Below are 15,129 nucleotides of genomic sequence, written 5' to 3'. Positions count from 1 at the left end.
AAGTGACAAACAAGAGTTGAATTTAAACGAGGAAATGGAGGATGTAGAAAGTTATAATGTGAATTTATGTGAAGTCATTGGGAAAAATAAATGAACAAAAAGAAAGAAATCAGTTCCATGATGGACAGAATTATGTAGCACAGCAGCACAGGCGAGGAATAAGGCCTTTAGAAAGGTTAAGAAGACTTATATATATATATATCTATCAGTGACGTGCAGTGATGTCTTAAAGAGGCTAGGCACTGAGTTATGAAAGCCAGATTACCTGATTTATTGTTTAAGCTAATAATACGTAATAACAGTGAACGTTACGCACAAGCGCGGCATATCAAGAAATGTACAAATCAGGATGATTTTGGTCTACCTGTCATGAGTAATGGGGCAAGAGCTGTGACAAATGTCGAAAAAGCAGAAATGTTAGCAGGTGTTTGTAAAGATGCAGAGTAATAATAATAATATACAGAAGAAATGAAGCGTAGAAAGGAACATCCAAATATTATGGAGGGGAAAAGGCCTCTAGTGACTCTATTGATGTGGGATTTTCATTACATGAATTAAAGAGAGTAATTGGGGGAGTAAAGAAAACCTCTCCAGGAAAGGATAAATATACTATATGATGATTAAAAATTAAACAGATTTTCATTGAATATTATACTATATGTTTATTTAATAAAGTATGGAAAGACTTCCTTCTTCATGGAAACATGGAGTAATTATCCCTGTATTAAAGACAGCAAAGAACATGATGCTGCCAATTATAGACCTGTTGCATTAATGAAGAGTTGAAGGTAGAAGAGTTCAGGTAAGGGTTGGATCATTATATTCCAAAATATATAAAATAGATAATGGGACTCCACAAGGAAGTGTGTGCAGTCCAATATTGTTTAATATCATGATAAAGGATCCCTTCCAAAAATGTTCAGATATAGGAAGATCTCTATATGCTGACGATGGAGCGATATGGAAGAGGGGTCTTAATGTATCACATGTGACAAGAGTTACACAAACAGCAGTTCATGAAGTGGAGAAATGCGCCAACAAATGCAGTTTTCAGTTATCAAAGACTCGTATCCCTGAAATTAAAGTGAAACTATACAATCAGGTACTTGAACAGGTTAAAGTTATAAGATATTCAGGGATATGGATGGATTCTAGGCTGACTTTTAAGATTCATGTTCAGAAAGTATTAGATAAGTGTAAATAAAGTTAATTAAGATGTCTAGCACGAATGGAATGGGGAGCTAGTCAAATATCTTTACTATGAATATATAGTGCATTGATCAGGTCAGTTCTGGATTATGGATATATAATATCTGCATCATTAGCCTTGATGAGGACAATTGAAACAGTACAAACACAATTAATAGGAATATGTATCTCCAATAACAGCGCTGCAAGTGGAGGTGGGAGAAATGCCCATGTGTATACATACGCAAGTTAAAATTAACAATGAATTATTGGATTAATATGAATTAATATGGTACCTTTGTACCAATATACCATTGTTCCCCATGGCTCAAGTCGATTTCCATCTACAATGTAAAGTTAAGAATTGAACATATACGCATAAGGAAGTTATTGTACAGCAGTATTTAAATCAGGAATACTCTTCAATGCTCCACATATTCACAGATGGTTCAAAGGATCCTACATCTGGAAAAACAGCTGCAGCAGTATATAATAAGAGGTTCAAAGTCCGTACAACAGAACTAATAGTGATCTTATTATGGGTGGAGGAAGTTTTAAATAGTCTGAATCAAGTTTTAGTATATGAGATTCTTACACATCTGCTAAGAAGTCAGAAACTGGGGATGATCTTGAGATTTCTTTGGGTACCAGCACATGTGGGAGTACAAGGAAATGAAATAGTGGACAAACTGGCTAAACAGGCAATGGATCATTAGGATGTTGAAGTTCATTTATCACTCAGTAAAGAAGAGATAAAAGGAAGAATTAGAGAATTTATGAATATGAAGTTGCAAGAAATGTGGAACAAGGAAGAAAAGGGAAGACACCAATACAATATCCAAAAAAAAGTTGGAAAAGGAAGAATATGTCTCAATAATAGGAGAGAAGATACAATTATCACACAATAGGACATTCTGGCTTGAATCATTCATTGTTCAAAATAGGGAAACATCAAACAGGATGATGCTTGACATGTGGTGAAGCAGAGACTGTTGAACATGTTTATTACATTGTGTCATGTTTACAAGGGAAAGAGAGATATTAAATACATTGAGAAATATATAGATTCAAACAAATTCACCTTACCAACCTATTGAATTGTGCCTCAGGACAGTCAAAAATACAACGAGAAATACTTAATTATCTCAGAAAAACAGGATTTAATAAATATATTATATAAATTATTATTATTTATTTCCTTCTTATTAATGCTTCACACTCCAGTCCAGCTGGTGGCGGTAATACACCATATGTTGGCTTGTCAACCGCCATTAAAAAACACAAGAAGAAGAAGAACTTTACGAGTGAACGAGTCCATTCAGCCATTCCAGTTACGCCAAGAGAATTTGCAATTGTATTTGACGCCATTCCATCAGGCACAATCATGCTTTTTAGAAATACTGGCAGACCTCCGCCTACTTCTGTCTCCCTCCCCGATGTGGCTGAATCACCAGTTGGAAAAATCTGTTTTTCTCAACTTCCTCGTGAGAATAAGAACATTCGTGCTTTGTTTCAGAAAGAAATGGTCTCTATTCCAAATGTTACTTTTTATTGGAACCGTTTTGTAAATGACATTGATTGGAAAAAAGTTTGGATGATTCCTCACAGATACCTGATAATAAACAAGGTGAAGGAAGTGTCATTCAGAATGATTCACAGATACCTGCTGATCATTACATGGTTACATTTAAAAGAGACTTCACAAACTGTTCTTTCTGTGAAGTCACCCAGAAACTGTTTTGCACCTGCTCACACACCAGGACATTTTGGCAAAACTTCAGCAGATTCATCATTGACCATATTTATAAAAACTTTGCCTTATTGTGGGAGAATGTAGTTTTTTTGCATTTATAGAAGGCAAAGTAAAGAAAAGATATATTGCATTATAAATGTATTAATTCTGTTGGCAAAATTTCACATTCATAAATGTAAATTCAGCACTAAAAAACCTAATTTTGTACTTTTTCTCCATGAAGTTGTATCTTATATTAATTTGATTTCTGGCTCCAACAACAAAAAGGCAGTTAAAACTGTCAACATATGGTCCTCTTTTTCGTTTTAATTTTCCCTGGCAAAATTCTTGTATTTTGTTTACATATTATGTTTGAAAATTGTTATGTATATTTTGATAAGTCACTTGTGATTTGTATCCTTTTTTTTTGGCAATAAAGATGACTTAAAAAAAAAAAGAGTCCATTCAGCCATATCGTCGCTCGACACGCCCACATCTTGTCGCCAACAGTCGCTTTCGCTCGTGTCACCGGAAGTCGCCAGCTCTCATTGAAAACAGCTACAAATCGGGGCTTTAATCAGCTGCTATGATAGTGAAATTGTGGTCAAACACATCCTGTTTTCTCTGTAAAAACACCCGTCTGAGCGGTGGGTCCCCTGAGTATTTCCTGATATCCGGTGTGTACTCTCCTCTGTCATGTTAAATGTTTATATTTCCCAAAGTGGACACGCCAGTATCAATAGTATCAGGTAAGTGTGTGTGTCATCACTCAGTCAGTTGTGTCTCTCTGCTGTGATATGCCTTAATGCTGAAGCTGTGAGTTTAACTGTATTTCCCAGCTATGATGTAGTAATCCGATGACTTCATGTCACAAGGAGAAATTAAAAGACACATCTGTGCTGCTCTTATACTTTAGAACGGCACAAACACAAGCGGAGTGACACAAACAATGAAGCGTTCGAGTGCTGATGTTCTGAAATATCAGCACTCATGAAACATCTCTTGTCCAATCAGATTCGAGGACAGAAACTGTTGTATAAAAAGGAAAAGTACACCCAAAGTCATTTACTCTCAAACAATCCCAACTTTCTTCCATGTAAGATCAACAACCCTGTTCATGCGGTATTTAAAACAGTCTGTGAATATATGAACCAAGTTTAAAGTTAAACACACAGGCGGCATTGCAGTGAGTAAAATATGTCCGCTGGAACAAACATACTCACCACGTTCAACAACATACAATAATTTAAACTTACATCTGAACAATGTAATTTGGTTTGTCACCGCAACCAACATGATCCGATCTGTTTATGTGTCACAATGTGACTATGTTAACTGGGTTGAACAGTTCAGGAGAATTAACCAAACAAATACAGTCAAAACTAAACAAATACGTGCAATTATTTAGATGTAAAAAGTATGATTTTATCATATGATTAAAGGTAAAAATGTATATCATGTTTAACCAGAAAATAAACATTATTTTTAACAGTAAACTATTGTTAAAATTATGGTAAAATAAAAAGAAATCTGGCATTTGATTATATTTTAAGGTAATAGGAATGTTTCTTCTTATTGTTTTATATCAGTAATGTAAATTGGTGTGTTCTGTGTTATATTTTATGTAGTTTAGTTAATTTAATTTGTATTGCATTATTTTAGTGTGACATGTGTTCCCCTGATTTGTGTTTGTGTGTCTCTACATGTGTTTTATTTAATGCTCCCGGAAGAATCATTCTTGATGTTGCCTTCTGTTGTTACTACAGATATTTAAAAACATTTTTAAGTGAAAATCAGACATCAATATTTCCAGAAGAATCACTAGATTGTTTAAAAAAAAAGTTATTTTATTCTTGAATTTTATTACAGATAAGTTTATACTAACGACAGTATGCATGTCATTTGACATGCATAGATGAGGGTTTGGCAGGATACAAATAGATCCAATTATATGCAACTATTTGTCACTTTGTGGCTCGTGAAACACATCAAGTATTATTTTGCATGTTTTGCTCTGGTTATCTATTGGACATATTTGGTAAATGTTAATACTTCAGCAGGATACAAATACAGGAAGTGTTCGTGTGTGAAAAGAATGCATCCTAAAAGTTGCACACTAAGCAGAGAGCGCCATCTTGTGTTCAAAGTATGAATGATCCTCATTCTTTGCTCAATAAGTTGTTATAAATAGTCATTTGAGCACAGGACAGCAGACTGTGTCTTACAAGCAAATAATGTCATGTTAATTTTAGAGATAAATTAGTAATATGTGTTTATAAGATCTTTCAGTTTGGTAAGGAGTGAGTTGTTCCAGCTCTCAATGAAAGATCAAAGGATGAATCCTAAAATGTTCAAGGTTTAGTGCATTGATGTAAAGATGACATTATATTACAGAATGTGAGCAATATTTAAAGCATAATTATGATATTTAACTGAAAATAAAATCTGATTATACTGATAATTTCCAAAACACAAAGTTTAAATAAAATCTCCCACATGCTGTAAATTAAAACATTCATAATGTCCATTTATTTCATATAGAGTTACACTGTTGTGAGACTGAGGAGACTAACGGTATTTTAACATTGTTTTAAACACTTAATACGTTATACATGTAAAATACAAATAACATAAAAAGTGAGGACAAACATAATTTTCCCTTTCACAGTAACTCAAAAAGAAAAGAAAGCTGAAAGTTAATTATGATTTAAAATAAGTACCAAAGTAAAATATTTAATTTTTACACTCTGAACAATAAAGATAAAAAATGGCAAATACATGGATTGCAATGAAAGAAACTTGATATTTGGTATAAAACTTTATTAAAATTTTTTATAATCTAACATTTTTATTTGTCATGAGGCTGATGCGCTGTACAAAGTAAATGTGGCATAATGTTGATTTCCATAAAAAGAAAATTCCAACACAAACTCCATTATTTCATGTTTACAGTAAGACACTTATTCAATGCAAGTGTGTCTTTATAAAGTATAACCTCAAGATGTAAACATGATATTAATGTGATATAATCTTATCTATGTAAAGTTATAGTCAATCATGATCCCGTGTAATTGAATTGAACTTTACACAGATAACCAGCAATAGTTTTATATTTAAATGAATAGGTATAAATACATTTATGTCACTAATAAAGGAGGTAATAAGTCTGTAGTCTGATGACTCATAGCACCATTAATAATGCTCTTCAGTTCTACTTAATAACCGATATGTGCTGGTTTGTAAGACAAGTGTTGCTCTAATATAAACTAACATGCAACATTATGATCTCTATGATGATCTTGATGACGACTGCAATGATTTTAGGAAATCAGCCCACATCTGACCACTACACTAAACCAAACACTGAACGATCACTGATGACGTGTAACATGTTCCAATAATATCAAAACATATCAAAGACAAATGGAAAAAAGTGGTGGTGGTGGCGTAGTGGACTAAAGCACATAACTGGTAATCTGGTAATCAGAAGGACACTGGTTCTATCCCCACAGCCACCACCATTGTGTCCTTGAGTAAGGCACTTAACTCCAGGTTGCTCCGGGGGGATTGTCCCTGTAATAAGTGCACTGTAAGTCGCTTTGGATAAAAGCGTCTGCCAAATGCATAAATGTAAAAGTTGTAGTGCACTCAATGGGTTTCTCAACTAATACTTGACATTTGTTCATCACATGGAGAATAAATTAAAGAAACATAATGAGGAATATAAAATGAGGTTATTTGGCAGTACTGTAGATAGTGGTTTGTATATTTTATACTTCCACTCATGTTCTAATATTTCTTGTCAATAGATGAATGATATAGAAATTAATACTCAAATAGATCAGATATTCTCAAACTGCACAACTAGACTTAAAATTACTTTAAAATATTAAACAATATAATTATATATAATTTGATCTCTCGTTATTTAATGCTTTATTTCAAAGAGCTTGTTTTGTATTTGTAATTCATTAAGTTTGATATAGCTTTGCTTGTTTAAGACTATTTATAAGTCCATATACACTCACCTAAAGGATTATTAGGAACACCATACTAATACTGTGTTTGACCCCCTTTCGCCTTCAGAACTGCCTTAATTCTACGTGCCATTGATTCAACAAGGTGCTGAAAGCATTCTTTAGAAATGTTGGCCCATATTGATAGGATAGCATCTTGCAGTTGATGGAGATTTGTGGGATGCACATCCAGGGCACGAAGCTCCCGTTCCACCACATCCCAAAGATGCTCTATTGGGTTGAGATCTGGTGACTGTGGGGGCCATTTTAGTACAGTGAACTCATTGTCATGTTCAAGAAACCAATTTGAAATGATTCGAGCTTTGTGACATGGTGCATTATCCTGCTGGAAGTAGCCATCAGAGGATGGGTACATGGTGACCATAAAGGGATGGACATGGTCAGAAACAATGCTCAGGTAGGCAGTGGCATTTAAGCGATGCCCAATTGGCACTAAGGGGCCTAAAGTGTGCCAAGAAAACATCCCCCACACCATTACACCACCACCACCAGCCTGCACAGTGGTAACAAGGCATGATGGATCCATGTTCTCATTCTGTTTACGCCAAATTCTGACTCTACCATCTGAATGTCTCAACAGAAATCGAGACTCATCAGACCAGGCAACATTTTTCCAGTCTTCAACTGTCCAATTTTGGTGAGCTCTTGCAAATTGTAGCCTCTTTTTCCTATTTGTAGTGGAGATGAGTGGTACCGGTGGGGTCTTCTGCTGTTGTAGCCCATCCGCCTCAAGGTTGTGCGTGTTGTGGCTTCACAAATGCTTTGCTGCATACCTCGGTTGTAACGAGTGGTTATTTCAGGCAAAGTTGCTCTTCTATCAGCTTGAATCAGTCGGCCCATTCTCCTCTGACCTCTAGCATCAACAAGGCATTTTTGCCCATAGGACTGCCGCATACTGGATGTTTTTCCCTTTTCACACCATTCTTTGTAAACCCTAGAAATGGTTGTGCGTGAAAATCCAAGTAACTGAGCAGATTGTGAAATACTCAGACCGGCCCGTCTGGCACCACCAACCATGCCATGCTCAAAATTGCTTAAATCACCTTTCTTTCCCATTCTGACATTCAGTTTGGAGTTCAGGAGATTGTCTTGACCAGGACCACACCCCTAAATGCATTGAAGCAACTGCCATGTGATTGGTTGATTAGATAATTGCATTAATGAGAAATTGAACAGGTGTTCCTAATAATCCTTTAGGTGAGTGTACATTATTGCTTCAGGAATGTGGAGTGCTGATATCTCATGTGCAGATTTAAACTGGCCTGCTCGACTCTGAAACACTAGATTCAGTTTTCATAAAATTGCTCAAACTAATTTATCTTTTATGTGTAATTAATTATTTTGTTATTAATATAATGACATGCATAGATGAGGGTTTTGGTTGTCTTTTTATATTAACTACAGTATAAATATCATTAATATAATGACATGCATAGATGAGGGTTTTGATTGTATTTTTATATTAACTTCAGGCACATTGATTTTACTCATTGTGGCACGTGTGTGTTGCTTTAGTGAAATAAAAGATTAAAGGGAACATTTATTTGCTTCTTATTTGATCAAATGTTGGAACTGAAATGTTTGAGAAGCGCTTCAGATGATCTGATGAAACACATTCATCACTGTTCAGAAAGTTTCAGTATTCTGAATTAATCAACTCAAGACTAGAGAAAGTGAGTTTGTGTTTTTTGTTTCATGTCAGTAAAACTGAATAATTTGTCTATTAAGCATCAAGTCTTTCCAACAGCAGCAAAATTAAACTGTTGAACCACTTTAAATGAACAAAACAGCACAAATATATACGGTCCAAACTGAAACACCACGCAGAAGAGAATATTTGGAGATTCAGATAAAATCCATTGTAGAAAGACTTCTTCACAAGTTTAAGGCACAATTCTGATGAGTTTATGATCAAGTCATCTCAGTGCTGACTCATATGGAAGATAAATACAACTGCAGCCGCTGATCTCGCGTCAGATTTCCCTTTCTCAATAGTAAGTGAGGTTTGGATTTGAGTTGGGGAAACTGATCCTCGATCAGAGCAGCGTTATACCGGAACAGCAGCAGGAATTCCCGATCGATATCTACAGTATATTTACAAATACCCCCATCATGCCCCCTTCTTACACACACTCCACTTATGTAACACACATCACGCCCCCTTCTTACACACACTCCACTTATGTAACACACATCACGCCCCCTTCTTACACACACACTCCACTTATGTAACACACATCATGCCCCCTTCTTACACACACTCCACTTATGTAACTCATCATTAATGAATGACACTTTATGATGCATCTGATGCACAAACTGTTGTCGAGTCATTCAGTTGCATCCTCTCTCTCTTCCTGTCCTCTCTCCTGTCCTTCAACATTCATCAAATGTGTCTCATTCTCTCTTTCATCCTCCTGTAAGAAAACACAGATTCACAGAGACTCATTAATCATGAATATGAATTACTGCATTACATTGACAATGATCTTTACTTCATGTTTGTTTTCTGCTTGTTTGTTGTTTTGGCATAAATCATTAAAGTTGAGCTTGATACAAATATAAAGATGAGAATAAAGTAACACAGTTTACAGCGTACATTTAACATATAATATCAATATTTGGGCCTGATGTATTGTATACTGAATATGTGTGTTAAACTGTTTAAAACACAGAAAATAATCTGAGACGCTTCAGATGAAATCAAACTGATCTGAATCTGTTGTAAATTCAGAGACAGAAAGATGTAATGCACATACTGAAGTATCTTACCTGAACATTGTGCCGCATCTCCATATCTGTTGAATAAAAACTCAATTACACACATTTTCTTTATCAGTTAGTTTTGAGTATGAAAATAAAAGTGTTCACATATTTAAAGACTCTTTTTACCCATTTAATCTCAAATTTTCCTCTTTTATATCAGCTGTATGTAATACTTGCCAATTATTCCATGTTTTGAGTGATAGTAAATCACACCAGCATCAACTACAGCGACAACCAGAACAACAGCAACACATATTCCTGCTACAGCACCAGAAGACCGACCTGAATCTGGAGTTTTTATGTCTGATACTGTAATGATGAAGAGAGACAGTCATTAGTGTCACTGAATGTGATCATCATCAGCTCTTTATAACAACTGAAGATCTGATTATCTGCATTAAATGATGAAATCGTCCTCACCGCTGACATTAACACTGAAGCTCTTTACGCTGACGCTGCTGCTGATACTGCTGCTGATCTCTAGTTGATAAAGTCCAGAGTCTGTAGTTCTGCTGTTTGTGATAGTGAGATCTCCAGTCTGATGGTCAATCTTCAGTCTGTCTCTGAATCTCTCAGCACCTTCATCACACGTCACATCTGTACAGCTCTTACTGGGATCTTCCTTCATTTCAGCTATACGAGTGTCATTGAAATACCACGTCATCACAACATCTCCCTGTTTTACAGTATCATCAGTGTGTAGAGTGACAGAATCTCCTTCAATCACCGACTTTATCTTCATTTCAGCACCAGACACTCCTGAAACACACATGAACAGTTTCTTCTTTTGGGTGAATAAACCTCCACCATAGTAGAGGACAGAACGTTATTAAGAGACCAAGCGTATCATTATTAGCATGCTGTTATTCAAATCAGTACACACACAGATTAGCAATATTTTCTTGTGTAATATTAATATATGGTGTGAAGTTTAGTCTAGTTGAATATATTACGGTGTAACAAACAGACCCGGGAAATCTGAAATCAGTGGGCATGCAGCTATCCTCTACAGAGTCATTTCAGAAGCAAAGTCTTTATTTTTAATTGATTATCTGTCATTTATATTCCACTTCATATTCTGAGATCGTTTGTATAAAGTCAGAAAATATTACTTTGTTACACTCATCTAAGATTTTATATTCCAAAACTATTTTCCACAATAACCAAAGATATATTCCTATTTTTATTTATGGAGATATTCCTTAAACATTCTAGTTAATTTCATGGGTGTCAAATCTAAATATATTTTCCTGCATCCAATTTTCATGTCTGACTTTTTATTTTTTTTTATTTTAAATATGTTTGTTAATAGTTTTGTTAAAGTCAAGTCAGAATTTCAATGAAATGTTAAAATACAAATGTTGAATGTTGTCTCACACCCTTTTTTCTAGGAACACAGGAAGAAGTTCAATGTGAAAGGGAAGGAGTTGGCACCACTGCTTTTAAATCATTACACTGAAATAGTTTGTCCCTAGATTTGTCCAAGAAGTTGGATAAAATTGGACTGTCTGTTACTCAAAAGATGACAGTGGAGCATAAAGAACCACGTTTACTGCCACATCATCTAAATCCAGCACAGAGAAAGTAGCAATATATAATATACAATTATTGTTCATATTATTCTTCATCACACCCTCTGAACTTTGAACTAAAACCCCAAATGAAGAAGAAATAAAAGAGTCAATATAATGAGAAACTGAGTTACTGGATTAGAGAAAGAGATTATATTTATGTGAATTAATAAACAGGTAAAGTGAAGATTATTTAATCAAATTTGCTTTTAAACACTCATTAAATGACTCACCAGGTTTGACAGTAACAGTGAATGTCTTCTCATTAATGATGTTGTTGATGATGGTCAGTTGTAGATAATCTCCAGAGTCTGTAATTCTGATGTTCTTGATGGTGAGAGATCCGGTCTGATTGTTCAACTTCAGTCTGTCTCTGAATCTCTCATTATAATCACCTGCACACTTCACATCTGTACAGAACTCACTGAGATCTCCATTGATTAGAGCTATGAGACTGAGATTAAAATACCATTTAATAAAATTGGATTTGTCATTGTGTAATCCAGTAACAGCAGTGCGTAAAGTCAGAGAATCTCCCTCCATCACTGACGTCTTCATTTCTTCAACATCAAACACACCTGGAGACACAAATGAACAGTCACTCTTCAAGATGCACAACAGGAAAACACTGTGAAAATTATTATTTTACAGGTCTGTGGCAGGGCGGGGCAAGGTCGTGATTCCACACACCGGCCCCTAATCAGGCTAATTAGCCCTCGAGAGGGATAAAGGCCGACCGGAGTTAATTTTTTGATTTCCTCCCCTTGTCCCTCCCTCATCCAGGTAGATGGGGAAAAGGGGCGGGGAGTCGTGATTCCAAACACCCGGCCCCTTATCAGGCTAATCAAGCCTCAGAAAGGGATAAAAGGCCCTCTGGAGACTGCAGTGGGACAGAGAGAGAGAGTTACGGGCAGCTGTCCGACAAATGAGTGTGTTTGTATTTTTGGTTCAGTTTTCTATTAAGCTATTATTTATATCGTCAAGGCGGTTCTCGCCTCCTCCTTTCCCATCAACCCCCAATTACAAGGTCATATTGTCAAGATGACACAAACACAACAAGAACATTCACTCATGACACAAACTAACATCTTTCTCAATATTTCTTGTACAGATCCATGCACAATATCCCCTCATGCACACAACACAATCCACATCACATTCATACTGTATATCTCTCCTCATACACACAACACAATCCACATCACATTCACACTGTATATCCCTCCTCATGCACACAACACAATCCACATCACATTCATACTGTATATCCCTCCTCATGCACGCGACACAATCCACATCACATTCACACTGTATATCCCTCCTCATGCACACAACACAATCCACATCACATTCACACTGTATATCCCTCGTCATACACACAACACAGTCCACATCACATTCACACTGTATATCCCTCCTCATGTACACAACACAATCCACATCACATTCACACTGTATATCCCTCCTCATGCACACAACACAATCCACATCACATTCACACTGTATATCCCTCCTCATGCACACAACACAATCCACATCACATTCACACTGTATATCCCTCCTCATGCACACAACACAATCCACATCACATTCATACTGTATATCCCTCCTCATGCACGCGACACAATCCACATCACATTCACACTGTATATCCCTCCTCATGCACACAACACAATCCACATCACATTCACACTGTATATCCCTCCTCATGCACACAACACAATCCACATCACATTCACACTGTATATCCCTCCTCATGCACACGCTACACAATCCACATCACATTCACACTGTATATCCCTCCTCATGCACACAACACAATCCACATCACATTCACACTGTATATCCCTCCTCATGCACACAACACAATCCACATCACATTCACACTGTATATCCCTCCTCATGCACACAACACAATCCACATCACATTCACACTGTATATCCCTCCTCATGAACACAACACAATCCACATCACATTCACACTGTATATCCCCTCCTCATGCACACAACACAATCCACATCACATTCACACTGTATATCCCTCCTCATGCACGCGACACAATCCACATCACATTCACACTGTATATCCCCTCCTCATGCACACAACACAATCCACATCACATTCACACTGTATATCCCTCCTCATGCACACAACACAATCCACATCACATTCACACTGTATATCCCTCCACATGCACACAACACAATCCACATCACATTCACACTGTATATCCCTCCTCATGCACACAACACAATCCACATCACATTCACACTGTATATCCCTCCTCATGCACACAACACAATCCACATCACATTCACACTGTATATCCCTCCTCATGCACACAACACAATCCACATCACATTCACACTGTATATCCCTCCACATGCACACAACACAATCCACATCACATTCACACTGTATATCCCTCCACATGCACACAACACAATCCACATCACATTCACACTGTATATCCCTCCTCATGCACACAACACAATCCACATCACATTCACACTGTATATCCCTCCTCATGCACACAACACAATCCACATCACATTCATACTGTATATCCCTCCTCATGCACACAACACAATCCACATCACATTCACACTGTATATCCCTCCACATGCACACAACACAATCCACATCACATACTGTATATCCCTCCACATGTACACAACACAATCCACATCACATTCATACTGTATATCCCTCCTCATGCACACAACACAATCCACATCACATACTGTATATCCCTCCACATGTACACAACACAATCCACATCACATTCACACTGTATATCCCTCCTCACACACACAACACAATCCACATCACATTCACACTGTATATCCCTCCTCACGCACGCAACACAATCCACATCACATTCACACTGTATATCCCTCCTCATGCACGCAACACAATCCACATCACATTCACACTGTATATCCCTCCTCATGTACGCAACACAATCCACATCACATTCACACTGTATATCCCTCCTCATGCACGCAACACAATCCACATCACATTCACACTGTATATCCCTCCTCATGCACACAACACAATCCACATCACATTCACACTGTATATCTCTCCTCATGCACACAACACAATCCACATCACATTCACACTGTATATCCCTCCTCATGCACGCAACACAATCCACATCACATTCACACTGTATATCCCTCCTCATGCACGCAACACAATCCACATCACATTCACACTGTATATCCCTCCTCATGCACACGACACAATCCACATCACATTCACACTGTATATCCCTCCTCATGCACACAACACAATCCACATCACATTCACACTGTATATCCCTCCTCATGCACACAACACAATCTACATCACATTCACACTGTATATCCCCTCCTCATGCACACAACACAATCCACATCACATTCACACTGTATATCCCCTCCTCACGTGCGCAACACAATCCGCATCGCATTCACACTGGGCTGTTCACAGTGGATGCCGTCTTGCTTTCTGTCTGCATTATTTTTAAGTGTTGGTCTATTGGGACATCTTTAATCGTTATGCTATGCCAGCTGCTTTTTCTCACATTATGTTGTGTTTTAAATTATGTTGAAAGCTATTAAAAATTTAAAAATGAGTCTCGAGATCCGTGTTCCCTATTCTGTTGCGCTCCATCCTGCTGGTTTGAACACAAGAACGAGTCTTATGTGAATGGCCACACAGTTAAAGTAGACTTTGAGAAGTATTTGGTATGATGACTTTATGACTTTAACGTCAACATTGATCAAATATTATTTACTATCAATGTTCACTTGATCCTGGTGGCCCAGCACTGATTGAATATAA

The 15,129-nt window shown here is 36.9% G+C and overlaps 2 protein-coding genes across 3 annotated transcripts in view; one reads left to right on the top strand and one right to left on the bottom strand.

The window, feature by feature from the left end:
* The window catches only part of LOC127639470 (uncharacterized), a 376,863-nt gene that overhangs the window by 195,664 nt on the left and 166,070 nt on the right, over nucleotides 1–15,129 (top strand). The window lies entirely within an intron of this gene.
* LOC127639394 (uncharacterized) overlaps nucleotides 1–15,129 on the bottom strand; it is an 89,897-nt gene that overhangs the window by 71,468 nt on the left and 3,300 nt on the right. The window contains exons 3-7 of one of the 2 annotated variants that reach the window (XM_052121380.1): nucleotides 11,528–11,872; nucleotides 10,144–10,482; nucleotides 9,901–10,032; nucleotides 9,730–9,755; nucleotides 7,665–9,374 (exon numbers count right to left, since the gene is read on the bottom strand). In XM_052121380.1, the coding sequence (XP_051977340.1) occupies nucleotides 9,288–9,374; nucleotides 9,730–9,755; nucleotides 9,901–10,032; nucleotides 10,144–10,482; nucleotides 11,528–11,872 (929 nt within the window). In that variant the 3' untranslated portion in view covers nucleotides 7,665–9,287. Of the gene's footprint in view, nucleotides 1–7,664; nucleotides 9,375–9,729; nucleotides 9,756–9,900; nucleotides 10,033–10,143; nucleotides 10,483–11,527; nucleotides 11,873–15,129 lie in introns of those variants that run through there. The other variant, XM_052121379.1, reaches the window with a different exon arrangement.

The sequence above is a fragment of the Xyrauchen texanus genome, chromosome 48, assembly GCF_025860055.1.
Source record: "Xyrauchen texanus isolate HMW12.3.18 chromosome 48, RBS_HiC_50CHRs, whole genome shotgun sequence".
Classification (NCBI taxonomy): Eukaryota; Metazoa; Chordata; class Actinopteri; order Cypriniformes; family Catostomidae; genus Xyrauchen; species Xyrauchen texanus.
The sequence above is the reverse complement of the archived record's forward strand: the minus strand, read 5'-3'. Positions and strand labels throughout refer to the sequence as shown.